This window comes from Perna viridis, chromosome 15 (genome assembly GCF_037379345.1).
Source record: "Perna viridis isolate PV_CMFRI_1.1 ecotype Kerala chromosome 15, ASM3737934v1, whole genome shotgun sequence".
In the NCBI taxonomy this organism is placed as follows: domain Eukaryota; kingdom Metazoa; phylum Mollusca; class Bivalvia; order Mytilida; family Mytilidae; genus Perna; species Perna viridis.
The window spans coordinates 23,510,911-23,534,580 of NC_142459.1; the positions used below are offsets into that span (position 1 = coordinate 23,510,911).

Here is a 23,670-nt window from a genome sequence, read left to right on the forward strand (position 1 = left end):
GGGTAACATTTTTCCCGTTTTTCTATCCATCGCGACAATAGCGAAAAGTAGTGCACCACGAAAATTAGTACGTTTACAGTATCCATACTCGTTATATGCTAAATTGATAAAGAGAGCTTTAAAACAATTTATGTTTTATAAAGGATTTCAGATTATTCAAGGGTGGAATTAGACAGGTTTCACTGTGCATCTTGTCATAGAAAATGAGGATGTAATTTTGAGTCAGTTTCATTTTTGGAAAAAATTAAATCACGGCAATATTTTCTGAATATACAGGAAACTTTGATTCTAATCTATGATCAGCAAATCTTTATGGTCACATTCCGATGCAAAAATAGCAATACAAAAACTTTGGTGACTGACAAACAGACTAAAAAACTACAAATACTGTGAGTAAGCTCGCAAAGAGTATATCACTGCTTCAAAAATAAAGTTGAATGTAAAATGCTTAAGTTTGATTTTCACCCCAAGGAGTCCTCCCACAGTAACAATATTCCTTCATGCACATCTTAATATGACCCCAACCTTCCTATACAATGTTCACAAAATCTCGAGTGGTTTAGGAGGAAGCACACTTACCAAAAATGTAAACAGATAGACAGACTGACAGACATGGTGATTCCTATGTATCCCCAAAATCTTCTTTGTAAAAGTATAAAAATTGGTAGAGTGATATGATTTGAGCAGTGATTTGGTCTATAATCATAACGTACCCTCTGGTCCTTTAGGAAACATCCCAGCAAGTCTTTGTATACAGACTTGTAGCTGTACATCCCAGATTCTGAGAACTTTGTCCTTGGAGAAGCTGATCAACTGACTCCTGCTTTTCATAAACTGGGCCTGTACAACACTGGCCATGTGACCTCTTAATACCTAAAGTGAAAGTAGGAAAATAGTCATGTGATCATGACCAGGATTTATGATAATTCCTGTTAACCATAAGCGAGTAAAACCATGGTTTTCCTTAAATCTTTTGTATATACATACAATGATGTACTGTTATCTGTTTGTATCAGCTTTTTAGAATTTTGCAACATTTTTTTTTGTTTCAAAATGATTAATTTCAGTCATAGATAACAACAGAGTCCATAATCTATTGAAATATGAAATTTTTCATTCAATTAAATAATGAAAACTGCAAAAATGTTGCCTCTTCCAAAAAAAAGAACAGTTCTTACTACTACAACATACCCCATTAGGTTTAGAGTTTACATATGGATTCCACAAACAAACATGGTGGTTCACTCCTGCTGTAGCTGTAACATTGGTCAATAATATATCAGAAAATTTGACATTTTTTCATTGCTTGTATGATATTTTTCCTCATGCTACTACAATAATACTGACATTTATTTTATAAGCTTTTTCAAATGACAATGCTTTATCAAACTGACTGTGACATCACCAATAAACAATGTGGAAGTACTATTACTCATGAGATACTAATTTTCACGGTTTTCATGGGTAGGCCAATTCATAAAATTTGGTTTCCAACATAAAAGGAAATTCCCTTTGATGTGTGTACAGAAAACCTCAAAACCACGAATTCAAAAATCCACAAACTTGTGTTTCTTCCCAAATACACGAAAATTGGTATCCATGAATTAAAGTACTTTCACAGTTATTCCCCTTATTATATGGATCATTATATTTTCAGTCTCGACTTAAAAAACTGTAGTTATTCTGAATTTATTGGAAGCATAATCAGTTTCCACCGTTTCATTGCACTTTTATTCATTCTTATCTGTCCAGAGTAAAATAGAAAAAAAATAGGACAACATAAAAATTAATGCATTGTTTGTTTGTAATATCTAAATAAGAATTTGTTGTCAGTTTAGGCCAACATAAAAAAGTTCCTAGATCCTAATCCAACATTTTTCAAAATTAGGTGCTGGCAGCACAATTTTTTTATACTTTTTTTATCAGTTTAACCGAAAAATATTTGAAAGAAATGACCTAAATGGGGGAAAAAATCAAAATTAAATTTTTCGGGAAGGGTGAAAAAATTGGGTCGAGAGTAGATGCGAATCTAGATATTTTTTTATTTTGGTCTTATCAGAAAATGTTTAAATGAGGATTTACTATACCATTTTGTTTTCAAGATCATTTTGTGAAAAACATTTCTCTGAATTTTCTATATGCAATATCAATTAAAGATAATACAAACCAACATACCAATTAAATTCAGTGACTGGCTGTAATCAAATGCATTAACTCCCTGAGATATGTCAAAGTAGGACCTGGAAAAAAATATTGTGGTAAATGTGTCAGTAGATTGATTGGTTTTGTATTAGCATTTCAGAACAAAAACATTTGTCCAATCAAACAGATCCTGCTTTGTAAAAGTCCGTTATGCTGTTCCAGACCTTTAATGTGTTAGCTCACCAAAGCAATAGCCTGCAGGTAGACATGTCACCCAACTCACATTATACTGACTCCAAGCCAACCAGTCGTCAATCTATTCCCTTAGTACTTCTTTGTTGGCAACTTGCTGACTACCAATTTTAAAGTCTTCGATATGACTCAGCTTTGAAATGAACCTACAAACTCATGCACTGGGTGCAAGCATGTTACCCCACAACCACCAAGATCATTTAAATGTTTTAACATGTACTATTAGTATTTAATGTGCTTTAATTGTTTTTCAATGTCATTACACTACATAAATAAGTGAAAGGGCAATAACTCCCTCATCAGATAAAACACCATTACCATTATGAGTAAACCACCCTTTTACAAAACTAACTTAATTTATGGACAGACGGACAGACAGAAATGAGTAAACCACCCTTTCACAATACTTACGGTCTTCTACTGATATTCCTACTGACTGGTTTGTTCCTAAAAATAAGAGTAAATTAGAATTAGATTAATTAGATAATTTTCAGTGCAAAGTTTACTGTATATCTTGTTTTGTTTTCACCTTTAGTTTATTTTTTATTTTACTTGAGTATGCAGAGGCAACTCTTTCACTGTATCTGTGTATATATGTTTTGGGGCCAGCTGCAGCCTGCCCTGTGGTATGAGGATTTCCTCGTCATTCATTGAAGACCAATGGGTGACCTTGGGCTGACATTCTAATTCCGGTGGGGTTGTTGTCTCTTGACATATACACCATACCTATTCTTGTCATATTATTCAGAAGAAAAATTAGAGTTCTTCCTAGTCCCTTACAAAGCTATACAATTCAGCACTTTTGTTGGTAGCACGGTGCTATCTGAAATATTATAGTCAAAATGCACTATGGCCTTTCTAGTATAATATTGCTGAAAGCCAAATGAGCTGTGTTTTATTCAATAGGCCTTTTTCACTTCACAGAAGGGTTGTAATTTTAAGTTGAGAGTGCACATGCCTAAAGGTTTGCCAAACATCCTTCTAATGGTAATAGTAAGATGCACCCCCAAAAAATTTAAGATAAAAAATGGTTTCATTATTTGTCACAAAAAGCTAATTTTATGGACAGAAACCATCCATATTGCATATGAATATCATCTGAATGGATTTGAATGTACTTTTATTCACCACTGGGTCTGCGGCCGTATAAAGAAAACGGTACAGAATACCCCCCCAAAAAAAATTCAGAAATATGAATTTAGGAAAAATTACCAAATCCTATGAAATTTTACAATTGTAAGGGTAACCGACTCTGTACAGTGTTTTAATGATTAACGTCCGAATATTAGCCTAAATATGATAAAAACTGCCAATTCAATGCAAATGCACCAATACAGGATTTATTTGTCCAATACATCATATTGGCCTGGCCTATGCCAATATGACCTATTGGGCTTGTTAGTTAATAAAGGTATAATAACATAAGGTTTTCAATATTGGCTGAGTTATTGGTCCTCAGTTAGCAATATTGGACTTCGGCTACACCTCAGTCTAATATGGCTAGCCTTGGACCAATAATTACGCCATATGGAAAATCTTATGCAAATATACTATAATCTACAATCAAATATACATAGGAACTCAGTGGTCCTTTTCACAAAAAAACATAAGTGTAAAATTAGTTGTAAGTTATGACGTCACAATACTTTGATTTACTATGACGTCATAACTTACGACTAATTTTACACTTACGATTTTTTGTGAAAAGGACCATTGGAGAATTCGATAAGACAATAACTTACTTGTTGACCTGATTCTTATTGCTACCCTTCTCAGTTGTAAGCCCCCCTTTTTCCATCTTAGCTATTGCCATGGACTGTGAGTTAGTTGTGGAACAACTGATAAAAGCTTCGAGATATTGTGAGTATTTTACTGCAAAAAATATTAAACATGTAAAGGAAATAATAAAAAAATATGGCATTAATGAAACATTAATGAAAGTAATACCCTGCCACATAATGGTGAAAAAAGGGGGATGGCGAAATGTTAAAAATGGCCTCACACAAAACTACATTTCGGATATTGCTGAAAATTTAACTTAATGTGTATTTTACTGTACAACTGTGCAGAGTGTAAAAAAGTCATCGATCTATCAAAAAGTCATTCTCAGGGTATCACATAATATCTTGCCACTTTGTGTGGCAGGGTATAAAAACAAAATAAAAAGACACATCCACATACTAGATTTAAGAAGATACATATACAAAAATCATGTAAAACTTGAATTAATGATTCATACAAAAAAGGACACAAATTCCTTTCTATTATGTATAGGTATATTGATGGGGTAGATGATGTATTATTTTTTAATTTCAAATTTCCACTAAAAGATATTTAAAGTGAATATTATAACTGGTAGCAAAATAAGAGTTATCTCCCCTTCAAAAAAACATTTTACAAATTTTGACTCTAGAAGAAACAGAATGGGATTTTTTTTCAATATCTAAGCACTCTAAACAAATATAAAAATATATGATCTTTATACAAATTAATTATCCACACCACGACTCCAAAGTGTGGGGCCGCAAAAACAGTCAATGCAGTTGTTCTAGTAAGAAGGAAAACTTAGGAATTTTCACATCCAGCTACATACAATACAATGCATCACATTATACTTTGTTTCAAAAACAACATGTACCGGTAGTTGCTTGCGTTGTCATGATAGGTATAATCCCATTGAATATACAGGAAAATGGCAAAGTTCCACTAAACAGGAAGTTGATATCAAGTAGCACCCAAACTGCTTAAAACATATGCCCCATCTATATAAAGCCACACACCAAATTTGAGTAGTAGAGATTTTTGTAACAAAAATTTTCACCATATAGTGAAAGTCCCACAAAACAGGAAGTTGATATCAAACAGCACCCAAAATTGCTTACCACATATGTTTATCTATATGAAGCCACCTACCAAGTTTAAAATCAATCCATTAATTAGGAGCCAAGATAACTAGGACAAAAAGTCAGTAAGGGCAGACAGAATGACGGACAGTCAAGGTAATTCCAATATACCATCCACTCAATGAGTCAGGAATATAATATTATTTCTGTGAAATGATACTAAAATGACATGATACACATACTTTTAAAAAGGCGTAACCTTCCTTTTTACCTCCTGAAAGACCTTTGAACTTTCTACAAATAGATGATTGGCCTATTTTCACAGGATGTTTGATCCATGTGGCAATTTCCCCCCCCCCCTCCCCCCCCCAAAAAAAAAAATAATTTGTGCCATAATTAAACTGATGACCACATTTAAAACTTCAGATAAATCTCCTTTTTATTTTTTACCTTATCACATTTTGACCTACCTTGTCTGACCCATTGACCTTTATGACAATCTTTGAAGAAATAGACTACATTTTTGTACTTGGCATGATCAACATCACTGGAAAGGTCATTGATGTTAACATTCAGGCAAGGCTCTAAAAAATTGAAAAATGAAATCTTTTAGAAAACATGGCAGAACTAGAAACTATAAAATTGTTTAAAAATATTTTATTTACAAAGCATGCATATATATCATTGTAATTGTATGTCCTTTGTCAATCAAGGACAAGTCCCTGGATATTTCTATTCTAACATGGACATTTAATTTTTTGTTATTTGAATCAAGTGGCTACCCTGTCTTCAATATAAACCAAAAAACGTTTGGTCTTTGCCTTAGATCTACACACTTTCAAATCAAATCCTTGATTGACAATCGACAACATAGTTATTTAAATAGACCACACAATATTAATTCTCAGGTTCTGGACATTTAATTTTTTTGAAAATTAGCCTAGATTTACATCCAACATTTTTGAAAATTAGATGCAGGCGAGCAAATTGTTTTTTTATCAATTTTTAAAAGTGAAAAATGCTGTCAATTTGAAAGTAATCAACTTAAAATGGTAAACAAAAATAATAAAATTTCCGGGGACGGTGAAAAAAATTGAATTGGGTTGGGAGAGGATGAGAATCTAGGATTTTTTTTATATTTTGGCTTTAAAGCTACAAAACCATGGAAACCATTGATGACCTTTGAACCTGAAAACTAAGTTCATGTAGCTTTATGAATACTGTGAGACCTGTATAAACCAAACCCAGAATAAAAAAACTCTTGAAACAAAAATCTGCTTAAATAAAAAATCAGTCTAAACAGAAGTCAAATAAAATAGTCTGTCTTAAACCATTGTAAAAAAAAAATGTTAATCAGTATTTGAGGTTTGAATAGTCAAAAATCATAAAATATAAAGAAAAATTGAATTTTACTTAGGCAAAAGGTAAAAGTATGTTTGTTTTATGTTCCCTTACTCAGTGCTCAGAATATTGGTAGGTAGAAACACAGAAGTGTAATATATAGAAATTATACTTCCATGGTAAAAATTAAATTTCATGTAATTCAACGACTAACAGAATCTATTACAATTACCTTAACTTTCTTTTAGACAAAAGTTTATAAGATGAGGTATTTTTGTTACTTTTAGACAAAAGTTTATCAGATGAGGTATTTTTGTTATTCATAATAATTCAATAAAAAACAATTCTATTATAGGATAACTAACCTCAAAAGCTTAAATTGATGAGGAGAAAAGATAATAAAGTTTAAAATTAATTTTGTTAATAAAATTTTTCATGGAGAATCTTTCATCTGATCAAGTAGGGGAAAAAACAATTACTAGTATATATTTAATTTAGACAAGTTTCCACAAAAAATAAGTCTCCTCAGGAGTTACTTGACCTTGAGATTAATATATCTCACAAGATCAGTCTATACAGGTAACACTAACATTAATTTTCCATGCAGTCATGCATTCAAGCATTCAATTAGATTAAGATATTTATACGGAAAGACATGCAGATCATATCATGAACAACAAATCATGTCAACACAACACTGTTTGCCCAGCTCTTTAAAAGCTCTTGTCAAAAGAATATCTTTACCAAGTTTTAGAATGATGCAATATTTAAAAATTTCAACCCAAATCAAACTGAGACAGACAGACAAAAAGAATGAAAATCTAAGTGCCCACTTATGGGCATTAATATCTTGTATAAATATAGCAAGCAAATGTGCTTCATCTTGTAGAAGGAATAAAAAAACATCGTCAAACAGTGATTAAATGATAAACAATAAAAAAACGGAAAAAATCACAACGTGCAACTTACTTAATGACAAAGAAAAATGAAAAATACATTGTCTGCTGTAGGAAGGCAATGTAAATAGTGTATTAAACTGTGGGTTTCCAAAATTAAGGAAAAAAAATAAATGACATGCCATTATAACAGAAGCATAAAAAAAGTTGAATATTTACCCAAAAAAAATTATTTTCAGGTACATATGAAATATAGTTACAAAATGTAAATTAAAAAAAAATCAAAAAGGAAAATTCATCAAGTTGTACTCAAGTTTAAGGAGGTAGACCTAGGATAACGGGCATAACTCATGAAATCAGTGATATGTTTGTATTATATTGAATTTCACCAAAGCCTCCCAAGCTTTCGTTTGAAGCAGAATAAAATAAATCCAAGTTAATTAGATGCTTTCATAACTTAGATGTAAAATGCTGAATACAAATGTTCCAATGACTTTTAAGAGTTGTGTCCCTTACCCTAAGTCTATCTCCTTAAACAATTAATTTAAATCTACCTTGTTTGTATATTTTACTGCTTCTTCAATTAGTGGTATATTTAATTCAAAGCTTGTTTTTTTCCAAAATCTAACCCAGAATTTTTTTTCAATAATCGCAAAGATTTCCGGTAGTTTTTAGTTGTACTAATTCTCTTGTTACCAAAAAATAAATCATTATTTTAATTGTCATGAACTATATTAGACCAACCAAAAAAAGCTTGGTTCTCAGGTCCTTATTTTTCCTCCTTTCTTGGTCCTTTGTCACCAACATTATTACATCAATAAAAAAAGGGCATTAATGGAACATTATGTGCTGCCCCTCCATGTTATGGTTGAAAAAGGGGGATGGTAAAATATTCAAAATGGTCTAACTCAAAAACTACATTTTGGATTTTGCTTAACATGAAACTTTATTCTATGGTACTTAACAACTGTGCCAAGTTTCAAAAAAATAATCGATCCATCCTCAAGTTATCATCTGAAACCCATTGGGGGACGGACAGACAGACACACAACTTTTCAGAGGGTATCACATAAAACTTTGCCACATTAAACTTTTTTCTTACTGCAAACAATGTAAAACGTATGGTGTCTCATCAATTTAGTACACTGAAAAAGTAAATTAAAATCTCACTCTACCTCAAGGAGTTTCATGTAAGAGTAATCAAGGGAACCAAGATTCCAGCAGAAATCAAAAGAATGTAATCCAGGGACAAAGACAAGACATAGAAAACAGACACACACAAGAAAAAGAACATAAAGCAACCAAAATAATACATACACAGTAGCAATTAAAAGTAAATGAGTAACTCAGACTCCACTAAAAACTGGGAGCATGAACCAGGTGCACTGGTAGGGTAATCCTCCTCTGCTTTTCTAGAAATACCCGCCGAGCTGCTCATAAAAAGTAAAGTCCGGGGTTTAAACGGGCCTGAGAACCAAGAACTTAACTTTAAGTGCCTAAATATACCTTTTCATGTTAGATTAAAACTAAGATAATTGCTTTAGAGCTATGGTAAGTTAAAAAAAAAAAACCTTCCTAAAATTATTGTTCATTATTGATCTCATCTTTGTCTACTTACAAAATAAAAAAGGAAAAATTTAAAACACTAAATATGGGCTACATGCAAAATTTCTTGCAAAAACATCTATTTTCAACACAATAGAAAAATACAGAGTTGTCAAATACTCACCTTGCCATGCTGTGAAAGTTTAAAGGTCAAAGGTTAGAATATAAGGTCAGATTCACACCAGAAAAAGAAACAATGTTCAAAGTTAGTCTAAGTTAGTCTAAGTTAGTTACAGTAAATCACAAAATAAGTGAACCATTGTTATTATTTTATACACTTTGTAATATTATCATATTCTGCATTTTGATGATTAAGGTACTTGATACCATCAAACTCAATTTTGGAATAAAACCTGCTATATGATAGCACCCACAGTATAATCCATATAATCTATGGTCTATCATATAAAATGGGAAACTGAAATAAATGTGATATTTGCTATGCCATATGGTATTACCATTAAAAATACCAACAATAAAAACATTGCATTTTATTTTGAATTTACGAGGTTTATGTTTACAAATGTTGTTTAAATGACTCTCAAATTTTACTTCCATTGCCTTTTTATGAAACAACTTTTGAAAAAAGTTAATTTTTTCTACCTATTATCACCCATTCAAAAACTGAGATTAAAATTTGGGAATTTTACAATCTAACAGGAAAATAAAATCCAATATAAACCTAAGAAAAATGAAATTAAACTGAGATAGTCTTACTGAGATAGTCTTTGACTGAGATAGTCTTAAACTGACTTAGTCTTTGACTGAGGTAGTCTTAAACTGAGATAGTCTTAAACTGACATAGTCTTAAACTGATTTAGTCTTTGACTGAGATAGTCTTAAACTAAGGTAGTCTTAAACTGAGGTAGTCTTAAACTGAGATAGTCTTGCACTGAGATAGTCTTAAACTGATGTAGTCTTAAACTGAGATAGTCTTTGACTTAGATAGTCTTAACTGAGATAGTCTTTGACTGAGATAGTCTTAAACTGAGATAGTCTTTGACTACGGTAGTTTGGAGGGAGTAAAACAGAAATTAAAACAGTCAGTATGTTTTAAAGGAAATCTAAAGTTTTGAGACAGATTATAATGGCATTCATCATATGTAAATCTCCATAGTTTCTTGGACCTAAAGCGATGGAAAGGCCTGAATAAAGAAAGCCATTCAAATATAAACAATTCTCTGTTCTTTCAACACAAAATTATGAATAAAAAACAACCTCCAAATCCTTATCAGCAACACTACCTAGGTGAAAATTCAGTCAGGAGAAATTTATGTGAAGATCTCATTTGAAATGTAAGTGATGATCAAATGTGTAATACAAGTAGAGACTTCAAGTGAAAACAGATTCATATGAGACCTTCATATAAACCCCTTAAAACAACTGAAATGTGCCATTACATCAATAGATTGATGCAAAACAAATGTGTAACACATGTGAAGTACTGGTACACATGTCAAGCACCTGAACACTTGTCAAACACCAATACACAAGTCAAACAACTGTACACATGTCAAATACCTGTACACATATAAAACAACTGTATACATGTCAAATACCTGTACACATATCAAACAAATGCACATATTTAGCCTAGTCTATGATGATTAGATATAGCAGATTATTGAGTGTCACTACAACCCACATCCATGTTATAAAAGGGCAAGGTCATTCTACATATTACAGAGAGGGACAATTGGGGAACATAAAGGTATAGCATTCTCATCATTTAAGGAAGTGGAAATTTGGAAACACATTTGAACTACATCATAATATACTGGTTCAAAGAAATTTGATTTTAATAAGGTATTGACAATGCGAAAAGTCCTAATAATTTGTAAAGGTAAATAATCAGCAAAAACAGTCAAAGTTCTGACACTGCTTGCCATATCAAAGTTAGAACTTTCATAGGTGCTAAGGTAGTTTAAAAGAGCAATTCCCCAATTTATCTTAAACATAATTTATATTTTGAAATCAAATCAACAACACTAGTTTTTCAGGAAGAGTGACAATTTCCACAGGAAAATCCAAAGACAGAAAGGTAAAAAATAAGAAATAGTAAAATAGAAAAGGTGCCCCGCCTTAAATTTAAAAAAGTGTTAGAAAAGAATGTAGGAATTTTTTTACTATGCCTTTAGAACAATTTTTTTTTCAAAACTCTGAAATGACATGCCTTTTATGATGTACCTAACATGACCACTGTCTTCATAATTGAATAAAAGCTAAAAAGTAAGCTCCAAAATGATGAGAACTCTAGTTCTAAGGGTAAAAACTCATGATAGGACAATGGAGAAATAAGTGTGCATCATCTTCCATCTCCAGAACACTTTTGCACCTACCACTTAAAGCAGAGGCTGAAATTTAGGAATTCATTTTGTATTATGTAGTAATCATCAACATGTTTTGATTTTCTTCTAACAATTCATTAAATGCTGCATTTTCCAATGATTTCAGCACAAATTTAAAATCTAAGGACCTATGCATCAGGAAATTTGATTAACAGGAGTTTTACATCCTGTGGCAGAAATTTTGATTCAGGGCTATAGTCTTACCATAACTGTAACTCAAAAACTTTGTTTCTGAATCCCACTATATACTTCCATCATAAATATAGTCAAAAACAAAACATTATTTACATCCTATAAAAGACAGTAACTAATTTTAAAATAAACAATAATCACCAATAAGACATCAATTATCTAGTTAATAAATCAAAAACAATAATTGTCTATTACCTAACATCAAAATTTAAGATTTTCCTAAATAACATTAAGTTCTAGTAGAGGTCTACGCAAGGGAGATAACTCCATTACCTTGTTTTTCCCCTGCTGGTGCAGGAGGCCTGTCGAATAATGCCATAGTAACAGAACTGAAGTACATAGCATTGACAAATCCACCAACATCTCCCCAAACTAACATGGCTTCATTTACATTGTTAGGGTTAGACCTGAAATCAAATAAAAATAACTGGTTACAGAGGCAGAGCATAGTGCCTGGTACGGCACGTATGGCTAGTGGCTGGTATGGCAGGGGATGTAATGCATGGTACGGCAGGTATGGCTAGTGTCTGGTATGGCAGGGGATGTAATGCATGGTACGGCAGGTATGGCTAGTGGCTTGTATGGCAGTGGCGTAGTGCCCACTATGACAGGTATGACTAGTGCTTGGTATGGCAGGGGTGTGGGCCTGGTGCAGCAGGTATGGCTAGTGCCGTACCAATAATTTATATTGATGTGGCATGCAGAACCTAAAATTCCTGTCCAAAATTTTTTTCAAAGTATGGTATTAAACAACTGCCCCAAGAACCACCAGGCAATGCATCATTCTTACCATACAAAAAAAAATTTGGATGCTACGGCTCTATATTGAGAGTTTTCAACTTAATTAATAAAAAAAGTTAGTTAGTACATTGCTGTACAACACGGCACTTTGTTGAGTATGATGTATATTTTGTAGATTCAACTGTATAACAATTTTTACTCACCAATAATTCAGACTTAGTGGAGTATGATGTAAATTCTGCTAGTTTTAGTGGACAACAGTTTTTACATATCAATAGTCCTTACTCAGTGGAGTAATATATATGATGTAAATTCTGTAGGTTTTATTGGACAATAGATTTTACTCACCAATAGTCCTGACTTAGTGGAATAAAATGTAATTTCTGTTGATTTTACTGGGCAACAGTTTTTACTCACCAAAAGTCCTGACTCAGTGGAGTATGATGTAAATTTTGTAGGTTTTACTGGGCAACAGTTTTTACTCACCAATAGTCCAAACTCAGTGAAGTAAGATGTGAATTCTGTGGGTTTTACTGGACAACAGTTTTTACTCACCAATAGTCCAAACTCAGTGGTGTATGATGTAAATTCTGTATCTTATATTGTGGACTGAACTCTAACTTGGTGCTCATGTCATAAATAGCTACAATATAGAGGGAATTAAAACAGATTGGTCAATACATTCTAGAGGTCTTCTTTTTACCTTTTACTTATCCTAGAAAGTTATGAGGGTGCTTTTTATATAGTTAATGAGCAAAAAATAGATTCCTATTATTTATTTATTGATACTGCAATAAAATGGGTAATAAGGCACCCTCAAAAGATATGTGGGAGGACCTAACAACTAAGTACAGTAGACTGAAATTTTCACACCATCCATTTTTTCGGGATTTTTTCTTTCAGTCTGATTTTGTTTCCTAAATTTGCAATTGTTTCCCAACTCATATTATAATGTTATTCAAAGAAAATATTTGTGACAGTTTTATTTTGGCTTAATATAGTAAAAATGAAACTGTTGTCAAAATTTCATGATTTACAGTATTTGACTCTGTGAAGTTTATGATTAAATCAATAATTTCTTAAGATGTATCAAATTCCCACAGAAATTAAGCTTACCAATTTCTTTACTGGTGAAGGACAGTGCAATCTTATTGATGTTTTGAAGGATGACAAAGTCAGTGACCCACAGATCTCTGGTCTTACACGAGTCGGTCTGGGTCTTAAATGCTCGCTGAGGCTTAAGGTCCTGACCCCACATTGATATTGTACCCTCCTGTAAAATAAAACATATTTTGAAAATTTTAAAAGTACATTATGTTCTATTAAGACACTGATATTTTGTAAGAACAATCAAATCAGAATTAAATAACACCAATAAGTGAAGGTTAACATATTGGCAAACAGTCTTCATACAACTTGATCCATAGAGACTTATAGCATTATATTAAGTATCAATTCAATAATTGAAAGGGTTTTTTTTCTATTATAGTTTCAAGATATTTGCTTAAATAAAACTGCAAAAATGTCATTTTTTGCCTTACAAGGGCAATAACTCTTGCCAAGTTGTAAATGAAAATTGATCCTGAAGTCAAAATTGAGGATCTTCTGATTATGCACCTAATATATGCTTTCAAATTCACTCTATATCTTTAAATTTTCAAGATATAGGCACAAATAAGTGATTCACCCCCTTGATCTATTTATAATTATTGAGGCCATTTTGTTTTGAATATGAAAATATTGGATACAGTTATAAAACTACATTCTCTAAGGATGATTGTGACCAAAATTAGTTTCACCAGAATTGCGGTACAGCCAAATGTGCCACATATGATAATCATATGGTGCTCGATTCATATGATAATCATATGGTAATCATATGACAATCCTATGATATTGAACATATGATAGTCATATGATTATTATATGATTCTCATGTGGTAATTTTGGCTTACAAACATATGACAATCATATATTCGTGAAAAACATATGATTATCATATGGAGTTCAATTTATATGATAATCATATAATGCAAACCATATGATTCTCATGTGTGGCACATTTGCCTTATAAGGGGAGAAGATTTTTTTTTAAAGTTAACAGATGATGGATAATGTCAAGTGATGGCATATGCTCACATGGACCTTTGGTTATATATCTGTTATTATGTGTAAATCAGGGACACCTGCAATCAGGAAATACCTTACCTTACTGATGGCTATATATCTGTTATTATGTTTGATACTGGATACTCTCTGTATTATGTCTTTGTGTGGACTGAAAACATAATACAATCTAAAATTATTGAAAATGAATGTTTTTTTGTTGATTAGGTATAATAAAACAGATAGGCAAATTTATATTTTAAAGGTTAGAACAATGAAAAAATACATAAGAAAAATAGGCATTCTTTTTCTTTGATCAAAATAGAGTAATTAATCATAAGATTTTTACTTCAGGTCAATTTGATTTAACTTACGCATTCGAATATTGTTCACATGAAATTCAGATTAAAAAGTCACATTAATTTCAAATAAGGGATTGATCACATGAAATCCATAACAAATTTTATTTGCTCAATTCATGTGAAAATCAAGTGAAAATATTTTGTCCCTGCATCCATAAAAATATGCATATCAAAGGTAACCTGACCCAAACAGTAAAAAAACTAAATTCATGGAAGCTTTAATGTGTCAAGGGAACCTTACCTATTCTACATAAATACAATTTTCATTGTTACCATAAACACAATAGCTGGTTATGTCCTACATGGATAGTTAAACTAAAAGCTTTACTTGAATTTAATTCAAGCCATAAATTTAAAAACTGATTTAAAAATCAACCTATGACAACAATTACAATGATAGAGCTTTTTGTCTTAAATAGCAGTCTTTTTAAGAATCATGAAAAATTGTGTAAAATGTGATAAATCTAAAAAAGGCTACATATCTTTATTTTTGTAATCAAGTTGCTTCATAAGTTTATATGATGAAATGTATATTTATAAATTATTTTTCATATAATTTTATCTCATATGAACAAGGGTTATATGAAAACCACATGTTACTGTCTGTTTACTATGACATTTTAAACAAAATATCAAAAATAAAAATATGTAGACTTTCCAACCACGAATCACATTTTGCATGATTCTTATGTGGAGTGCTACATAAATGCTGGATAATTGATAGTTCCGCAAGCAGAGCTTGGGATAGAACAAAAGAATCATATATAAGCATGCACAAACACTTCCCCACAGTTATCATGAAAATGTCTATTACAAAATCAATGTATGACCTTCGACCTTACCTTTGGAATGTCTTTAGATCTTTCCACTGTGGTACTTGTGTAGATTTGACTTTATCGTCTCGCTCAGTAAATTCTAACAACATATGAGAGGCAAGCTTGTCCCAGTCAACTGTACCTTCTCTAGCAACATCTATCTTGTCAAATAATTCTCCATACTGTAAAGAGAGGGACATTTAATTGTAAATTTTTATAAGAATCAGGCAAAATGAGAAAAATCTGACAGATGCGTGTCAAAACCCTACTGATCTGACAATATAAATTCACTTAAGGATGCTTTCTTTTCTTCTATTTGAAGAGACATATATTTTATTTCTGCATCACTAAATTTGCTTAGAATTTTTGTCAACAGAATGTTAGAAAAATAAGGCTTCCAACTGAAGTTATCTGCTGTTGAAATGTTAATTCTCAATGCATTTCAATGAAATTCTAACTCAACTTACCAAAATGATATGGAAAGTTCTTGTGTTTTATTTGATTCTAATGGCCCAAATAGCCAAAGTAAACATTCAAAATAGTGGTTTTTTTACATCATGTTTCACCCACTGCTTGATTTTTACAGGGACTGACAGTCAAGGTTGAAAATATTTTTTGACTGATTGAAAATGACAGGAAACAGGATGTTGCTTGTGTTGTTATGCTAAGAAAACTGCAACTTGAACAGTAAGTAGGTACCATATATTTGTATTGGACAGTAACAAAAACGGTTTACAACATATGCCCCATCTATATAAAGCCACACACTAAATTTGAAATTTATCCATCCATTTAATAGGAGTTAAGACAATTGTAAGGAAATTCTCACTACCATGACAACAAACATAATGAAGGATGGACAAGATAATTACTATATACTACCCTGTTGTTTGGTGGGGTGCTACAATGACAAACCAGGGTAGGGAACTCACTCAAATTCTGGCCAGTCCTGAATACAATTTTTCAATATATTTACTATATGGCTATCTAAATTTTTGCTAAAATTAGCCAGCCCTGCAAACAAACAGCCAGTCTTGGGCTGGCAGGCAGGTTATTATTTCCAACTCTGGACAAACATAATTTATCTGCAAGTGTTTAGAAAAAAAAAGGGAAAAGCCTAAAATTTGGTAAATTCCGGGACCATAACTCAGACAAAAATCAGCAAAGCGGAACAAAACCGAAACTTGATCTGTAACTCATCAGGTTAGATTCACAAATCAAAAATCGGCTCATTATCTGCAAGGCTTTAAAAAAAAGTGCAGAAAATTTAAATTTCAGTGAATTTTCAGAGTTCAAGGGCCACAACTGAAACAAAAATTAGCATAGCAGAACTAAACATAATCTTGATCTGTAACTCATCAAGGTAGACTCACATACTAAAAATCAGGGAGAATGTTTCAAAAGTTCTGTAGAACTCAGCTGATGATCGAAACTGAACATGTAACAAATGAAAGAAAGTGGGGTAGTAATAGTCACTGAGGTGCTTAAAATGAGGGCAAACTATATAGCTCAATGGTGGATAACAAAACCATACAAAAATTCCCCAAAATGACTTTCACATTCATTAGTAAGTTTTATGATTCCTGAATGCACTTGGGGCATGGATGGTTCCAACCACCCCCCTTTTTCGAAAATCATCATTTCCTTTATGATATTTCCAATGAATGGGCCCAGAAACTGGCAACAATAAGATTTTTAATCAAATTAATAAATCAGACAAAATAAAATAAGGTTTTTTTTTTTAGAAAAAAAGGGGGATGGTTGGAACCATCCTTGCCCAAAGTGCCTGTGCAATTTACTTCAAACGTTGCCTTTGGTAAATTTTAAAGTCAGAATCAATAAACTTATATCATATAAATTATACGAAAGACCAGACAGTCAGTGTAAATTGTTGTGACAACCTATATGAAATTTAGTAACTATATGTTACCCTCTATCACCCTATTTTTTTCTTTATGACCTAATTGATAGAGTTACCTCCTCTTTGGTGCCCTTGTCCAACAAGATGGTCAGAGCATCACAGAACTGTTCCCTGTCCAGTATCAACTTTCCTTCCTGAGTACCATCGCCACCAGTCTAAAAAATTAACCAAATTATTTCATTACTTTCACAAGTAATATAGAAAATAAACATATGCTAAGAAAAGGTTGAAAATTTGTGAAATAGTAGGTAAACAATCAGCAGTATAGTTGGGTTATAAAAAATTTGGTCAATTTTGGTAAAATACATGCCTTGCATATGACACATGCTCCCTCCCTCTAAAGATATAAAATTAAAGTATTAATTAAACGAATAACTTAAACTTCTAACAACTATGCAATAAAAAAACAAAAATCTAGCATTTGTTTCCAAGGCGATTTACTATTAAACTGTAGGCTGGTTTTAAAAAGGTCACTTTCAATAGATAGGAACCAAATAAATTTGCATCATTGATTTGTTGAGAGAAATGTTTAGAAATTGCTATGCTTAGGAAAGAAAGAAATTGTTTGATCTGTGTGCTGTTTCTACATTTATGTCATCTACATGTGAAAAGAAATTGTGTACCATCACCTATATCTAAAATATTGTTCATAAAATGAGTGATTAAAGGTAATAAGCTGGCCACAACCATTTTTTTATTTATATAAATCACATACACAAAGACCTGTGTTCTATTTTTACAAATCTTTTTATAATTATCCCACAGGGAAATACAAGACCAAGATATTAAACCTAGTAGGAGTATAAAAAAAGATGTGAAATTTCCATTCTAGAATACCAAGATAGATAATAGAGCAAGTAAAGAAATGTGTAATCTACAATGAACTAGGTAGTGTTTACCATCACCTACGATCTTACCACACTTTGACTCTGATGATCATCAAAGTCATACTGAGAATGTGATGCCATCGACTGAAAAAACAATACAGCAGTTTGGAAAATCACAAATTCCTGGGTCCCACAAAAGATCATACAACTAATAATACTTACCTAATACCAATTAATTACGCTTACTTAAATACAGGTTTTTTTATAATTAAATAGTTTCTGTGGTTACTGCATTATGGAGTAATCATTTGATTTTTAAGGAGGAAGTTGTTATTATCACTGTATTCAACCCCCTTTTTTTCATATGACCATTTTTTTCATCCTGTCACCATGAATGGATTCTTGTCTTAAGTACTAATGAAGATTAATAAAGATATTTAAATGATGGTTTCTCAAAAATGTGTTTAGCAAAATTTTCATGTGATAACTAAAAACTCAATACTATATATAACAATATAACATACACAATTAAATATCCATGAAAAATGATAAATTAAAAAAAAAACTGAAAAGTAGCCATCACAACAAACACAAGCTACCATAGCCTAGGCCAGAAACAATATACCACATCCATTTATAGAGAGTAGATTGAATTTTACAGATTACAATATTAATGTCACAAGTGAATTTAATTTGTCTTTTCAACCTTTGAAAAACCTCACAGCCACAGGCCTCCTTCAGTTTCTTCACAAGCTAGTTTTCTACACTACATCTTTCAGTTGTTGATAGTGTTCCAAAACATTTTTTCAAAGGTTGAAACAGACAATTGAGTACAGAAATATTCCATAAGGAATTTAAAGAAAAAACAAGTAAATTTGTAAGGCTTAATTTGAACAAGCAGAAAACTTGTCATTTAGTTAGAGTCAATGGATGGAATTGAATTTTCAATGTTATCTTAGTGACATTTTCTGCTGGTTGAAGTTCTAACACTGTGACCCTGTAGCAAGTCTCACATCAGAAGTCCACAAAAAAAATAATAAACAGTACACAAGTCCTTTAAACAGTTCATTCTCAAATGTTTGTACAAAGGAAAGAAGAGGTAAATTAAAACCCTTCAACAAGCTTGTCATACATAAAATTCTTCAAATTTTAGCATGAATTGCATATAATGATAACCATTTTACCCATGATGCTCTCCTCTACCATATAATGGCTGATGACCATCCCACAATGCATTGTGAAACAGATTCAAATTACTAGTATGCATAAGTCATAGAATAATTTGACAGAGAGATACACAACCAATATAGACATGCATGTTACAATTAAGCCAATCTTAAGATATCTAAAAAGATAAAAATATTCACAAATATATTGTACAATAAAACCAGTCTTAACCAAATCCAGAATATACCCCCCAAAAAAATATCAAGTATTATCTTTAAAAAAGATAGCCGATACAGTAAATTTTTTTTTACTTATAATTTTCATCAAGAAATAACGCATGGCACGCCATTACAATTTCCTCTTTTGAACCCCACTAAGTTATCAGTATTTGGCCAATCTGGAAACAGAATTTTGATCAGGTGACTTGTGTTTCCATGGAAGAGTGTCTGTAAGGTCAAAGGGTAAAAAGCGAAACTATACCGACTGTGTCATAAAAACTTTCTACACTAGACATCTTCTAGTAAAAATATGTTTACATTAATTTCTAAGCAAACTGAACACCTGTCATTACTAAAACAAAATTCACTTTGATAAGGATTTACATGTTTCACTGCATATAAAATGTATTAGAAAACTTGGACACTGATGGTAAGGATGCTGACAAATACAACTCTCCTATAAAAATTGACATGCATACAATTACTTATGTTACACCATAAAGACTCTCTGCCAAATTATCTATTGATTCAATGTATAATGTCCTAGCCAAAAACAATGCAAAAAGAAAAATGACTTCAGAAAACACGTTCAACCAGAAATACTTAATTGTTCAAAAGAGTGCTTGAAAGCAGGGGTGTCATATAGAACCTAAAATAAACAAATCATCATATATTTTCCATAGTCTGTCTAACAAAAATAGAGCTAGACCTGGCCATAAAATAAAATGGTGATAAAAATATCCCTCTTTTCTTCTAGACTGTGTTATGGGCTTAGAACTAGCGTTTTTGAAGCAAATTATGTTTTTTTATGTCTGTATTTGCCTTGTTATCACCTTAAAATAATGTATGTCAAGTAATAAGGATAGGCATGCTAACAGGGTAGATTTAGAAAAGCGGGTTCTAGATAAGAAAAGGGGTACCAGACCATTATTGGTAAGTTCTGCCCAAAAAATGCATGCAGTTCAGTATGTTTTCAGTCAGAAAGGGAGATGCCAACCCCAGGAAACTTCTAGATTCTCAAGTAATTAAAAAAAAAAAATTCAACACTTCCCACCTTTTGATCTAACAAATAACAAGTGACATCTAAAGAAAATAATTAATAATGGACAGATTGAAAAAAGCCATGATGGAAAAGCTTCACAAAAATTAATCCATGATGGGCTGTCTGAACAAAAAAAAATCATGATGTACAAACTGAACAAAAAGTAATCCTTGACGGCTCTCTGAACAAAAAATAATCCTTGACAGCTGTCTGAACAAAAAAACTGATCCATAATGGGCTCTCTGGACAAAACCAAAAACAAAAAAAAATTCATGTTAGGTTGTATGAACAAAAAAATAATCCTTGATGGCCTGTCTGAACCAAAAAAAAAAAATCATGTTGGGTTATCTGAAAAAAAAAATTAACTCATGATGGATTGTCTGTACAAAAACAAGAGGCTGTCCAGAGTTTGAATCACTCACCTGCTTATATTGTTGCCTTTCAAGGGCAATAACTCTTACAATTTTGGCTAAAACTAACTGTTTTGGAGATATATGTGAACAATTTCTGTCTGATCCCTATGTTCTATTTTTAGTCATAGCAGCCATGTTTTTTAAAGGATCAAAAATCCCCATCTTCATTCTATGCAGTATAACCTAAGAAACATTCATACCAGGTTTGGTTCAAATAGGTCTTGTAGTTTCAGAGAAGAATTTTGTAAAATTGTTCACTAAGAAGACGATGATGAATGCCAAATGATAGCAATAATTTATATCTCACCTGGCCAGTTGAGCTAATAATTCATGTTGGGCAAACTGAACAAAAAATTATTCATGATGGGCAAACTTAACTTGAAAAGAGCAAACAATGATCACAAAAAATACATAAATACACACAATATCAGACTTAAGGATACCATTTTGAAAATAAAAACAGAAGATTATGACTGGGTGAAAGCACATCAAGAAAAGTATCCCATGTTAGACATCAAACCAATTCAAGCACTTAATTTCTAGGGATTCATTTGGGATATGAGTCTGTGCTTAATCAGTGAAGGAAACACCTTTACCTGAATTTATCCAAAGTAACTACAAATGTTTGTCTCTACAATCAAAACAGTATCCTAATCAGGCAGATCCAATGCTCTCAAGTGGTACTTCCATAAGAGACGAAAACTTTCACAATGCTGAACATGACCACAAAATCATTATGCAGCAGCAACAGTGATTTGTTCATTTTGTGCAGCAAGGTTGTTTTTTTTTCTTTTTTTTTGCCAATAACTACATTTATCACATTTCACGCAACTGATCAATTAAATTTTCTCATAGGGCAACATCAAACTGATTTTTTATTTGACTTTGAAGGCCTGAAAAAAAAATCATATGACTTCTATACTGTTGATAAAAAATGCTTCCACAAGATATTATAAGTTATAAACTCATTTGCAAATGCTGTTTTGATTATTTGGACAAATGTTTTTATCCAATCACAGCGTTAAATCGTACAAAATAACATTACTTTCCAGCAACTTTATAAAGTGGTCAATTATTCTTTTAAAGTATATCTAAAAAAGAGAAAATATGTAGAATAATTTTGAGGCTTGTCTATGGCAAAAAATACATATAATACAGAAAATCATAGCAGTATTTCTATAATCTATTCATATATATAGAGCCCTCCAGAGAATGGATCTGCCTAAGATTGCTTAGCAAACCTATAATTATTGTTTACCTTGGACCTGTAGTAAATCTTCAAAAACCAATTCATTGTTTAGTGTTACAATAGACCTGTGTGTGTATATAACCAGTTCCATAAAGTATTATAAATTGTATTATCCATAAAAGCTTCCTGAATTGTTACATTGGCTATTCTGTATGCTACATAAGTATTAAAAGTACACAGAATAACCGTTAATGGAAAATGCTAGAATATTTGATAAAAAATTAGAAAAAAATGCTCTGCTGGCATACAAAATAAGATAGCAAAAAGAAATACTGGACTATATTTTATATTTTGTGCATCTGTTGTAGATATTTTTATGAAACCAGAACAAGAAAGCATGAATCATTTAAACCAATCAGATTTAAATGACACCTCCTAGTTGTTCTGTTCAGTTACTGCATGTAGGATCTAACAACACTCTGGATCCTGAATCCTTTGGTTTTCCCCCTAAAATAATGCTTTCACAATTATGAAAGCAGAAATCTGATTGGCTCACCAGAAAGTAGAATAGAGTGTTTGTAAGGTCCTACATACAATGACTGAATGGAACAATTTGTAGATCTCATTTTAATATTGCATTAAACCATGATCAAGAACATTGCAATTTGTGCAGTAATTCAAAATTTCAATTATTACCCCATGTTGACGTAAGCTAATTTTCTCTTGTATCCTTGGTCCATGTGAAGACAACCAGACTTGTAACTTATTACAGTCATATTCATACATTATAAACACCTAATGTTTGAAAAAAAATGATATATGACTGCGAAACCTAAATGAGGTAAACCTAGGTTAAGGGACACAGCTCTTAAATATCACTGGCACATTTGTATTCAGCATTTTAAATCAATCTTATGGAAGCATCTAATTAACTTGGATTCATTTTATTCTGCTTCAAATGAAAGCTTGAGAGGCTTTGGTGAAACTGAATATGATACAAACATATCACTGATTTCATGAGTTATGTCCCTTACCCTTGGTCTACCTCCTTAAATAAATGTTCGTTGTACTATTGGTTTTGTATGGTAATACATGTAGGTACATGTAATTCTTGTTTACATGACTTCATATGATATATTTTTTTTACTTTTTCAAACAAAGATATGGCAGTATTTTAAGAAATTGGTTTAAATTTCGACAGGAAAACTCCAAATGAAGATTAACTTTCCCATAGTTAATGTCTGCTTTCC

At 31.9% G+C, this 23,670-nt stretch overlaps 1 protein-coding gene across 1 annotated transcript in view; it reads right to left on the bottom strand.

Annotated features, from left to right (window-relative positions):
* Positions 1-23,670, bottom strand: part of LOC148597532 (cilia- and flagella-associated protein 337-like) — a 46,382-nt gene that overhangs the window by 17,323 nt on the left and 5,389 nt on the right. Inside the window, exons 4-18 of the mRNA XM_088562891.1 lie at positions 23,117-23,215; positions 18,482-18,535; positions 17,621-17,719; positions 15,671-15,825; positions 14,569-14,638; positions 13,477-13,633; positions 12,916-13,003; positions 11,893-12,026; positions 11,419-11,433; positions 5,708-5,821; positions 4,137-4,266; positions 2,806-2,841; positions 2,176-2,240; positions 1,192-1,256; positions 714-873 (exon numbers count right to left, since the gene is read on the bottom strand). Coding sequence (XP_088419017.1) covers positions 714-873; positions 1,192-1,256; positions 2,176-2,240; positions 2,806-2,841; positions 4,137-4,266; positions 5,708-5,821; positions 11,419-11,433; positions 11,893-12,026; positions 12,916-13,003; positions 13,477-13,633; positions 14,569-14,638; positions 15,671-15,825; positions 17,621-17,719; positions 18,482-18,535; positions 23,117-23,215 — 1,441 coding nt within the window. The remainder of the gene's footprint in view (positions 1-713; positions 874-1,191; positions 1,257-2,175; positions 2,241-2,805; positions 2,842-4,136; positions 4,267-5,707; positions 5,822-11,418; positions 11,434-11,892; positions 12,027-12,915; positions 13,004-13,476; positions 13,634-14,568; positions 14,639-15,670; positions 15,826-17,620; positions 17,720-18,481; positions 18,536-23,116; positions 23,216-23,670) is intronic.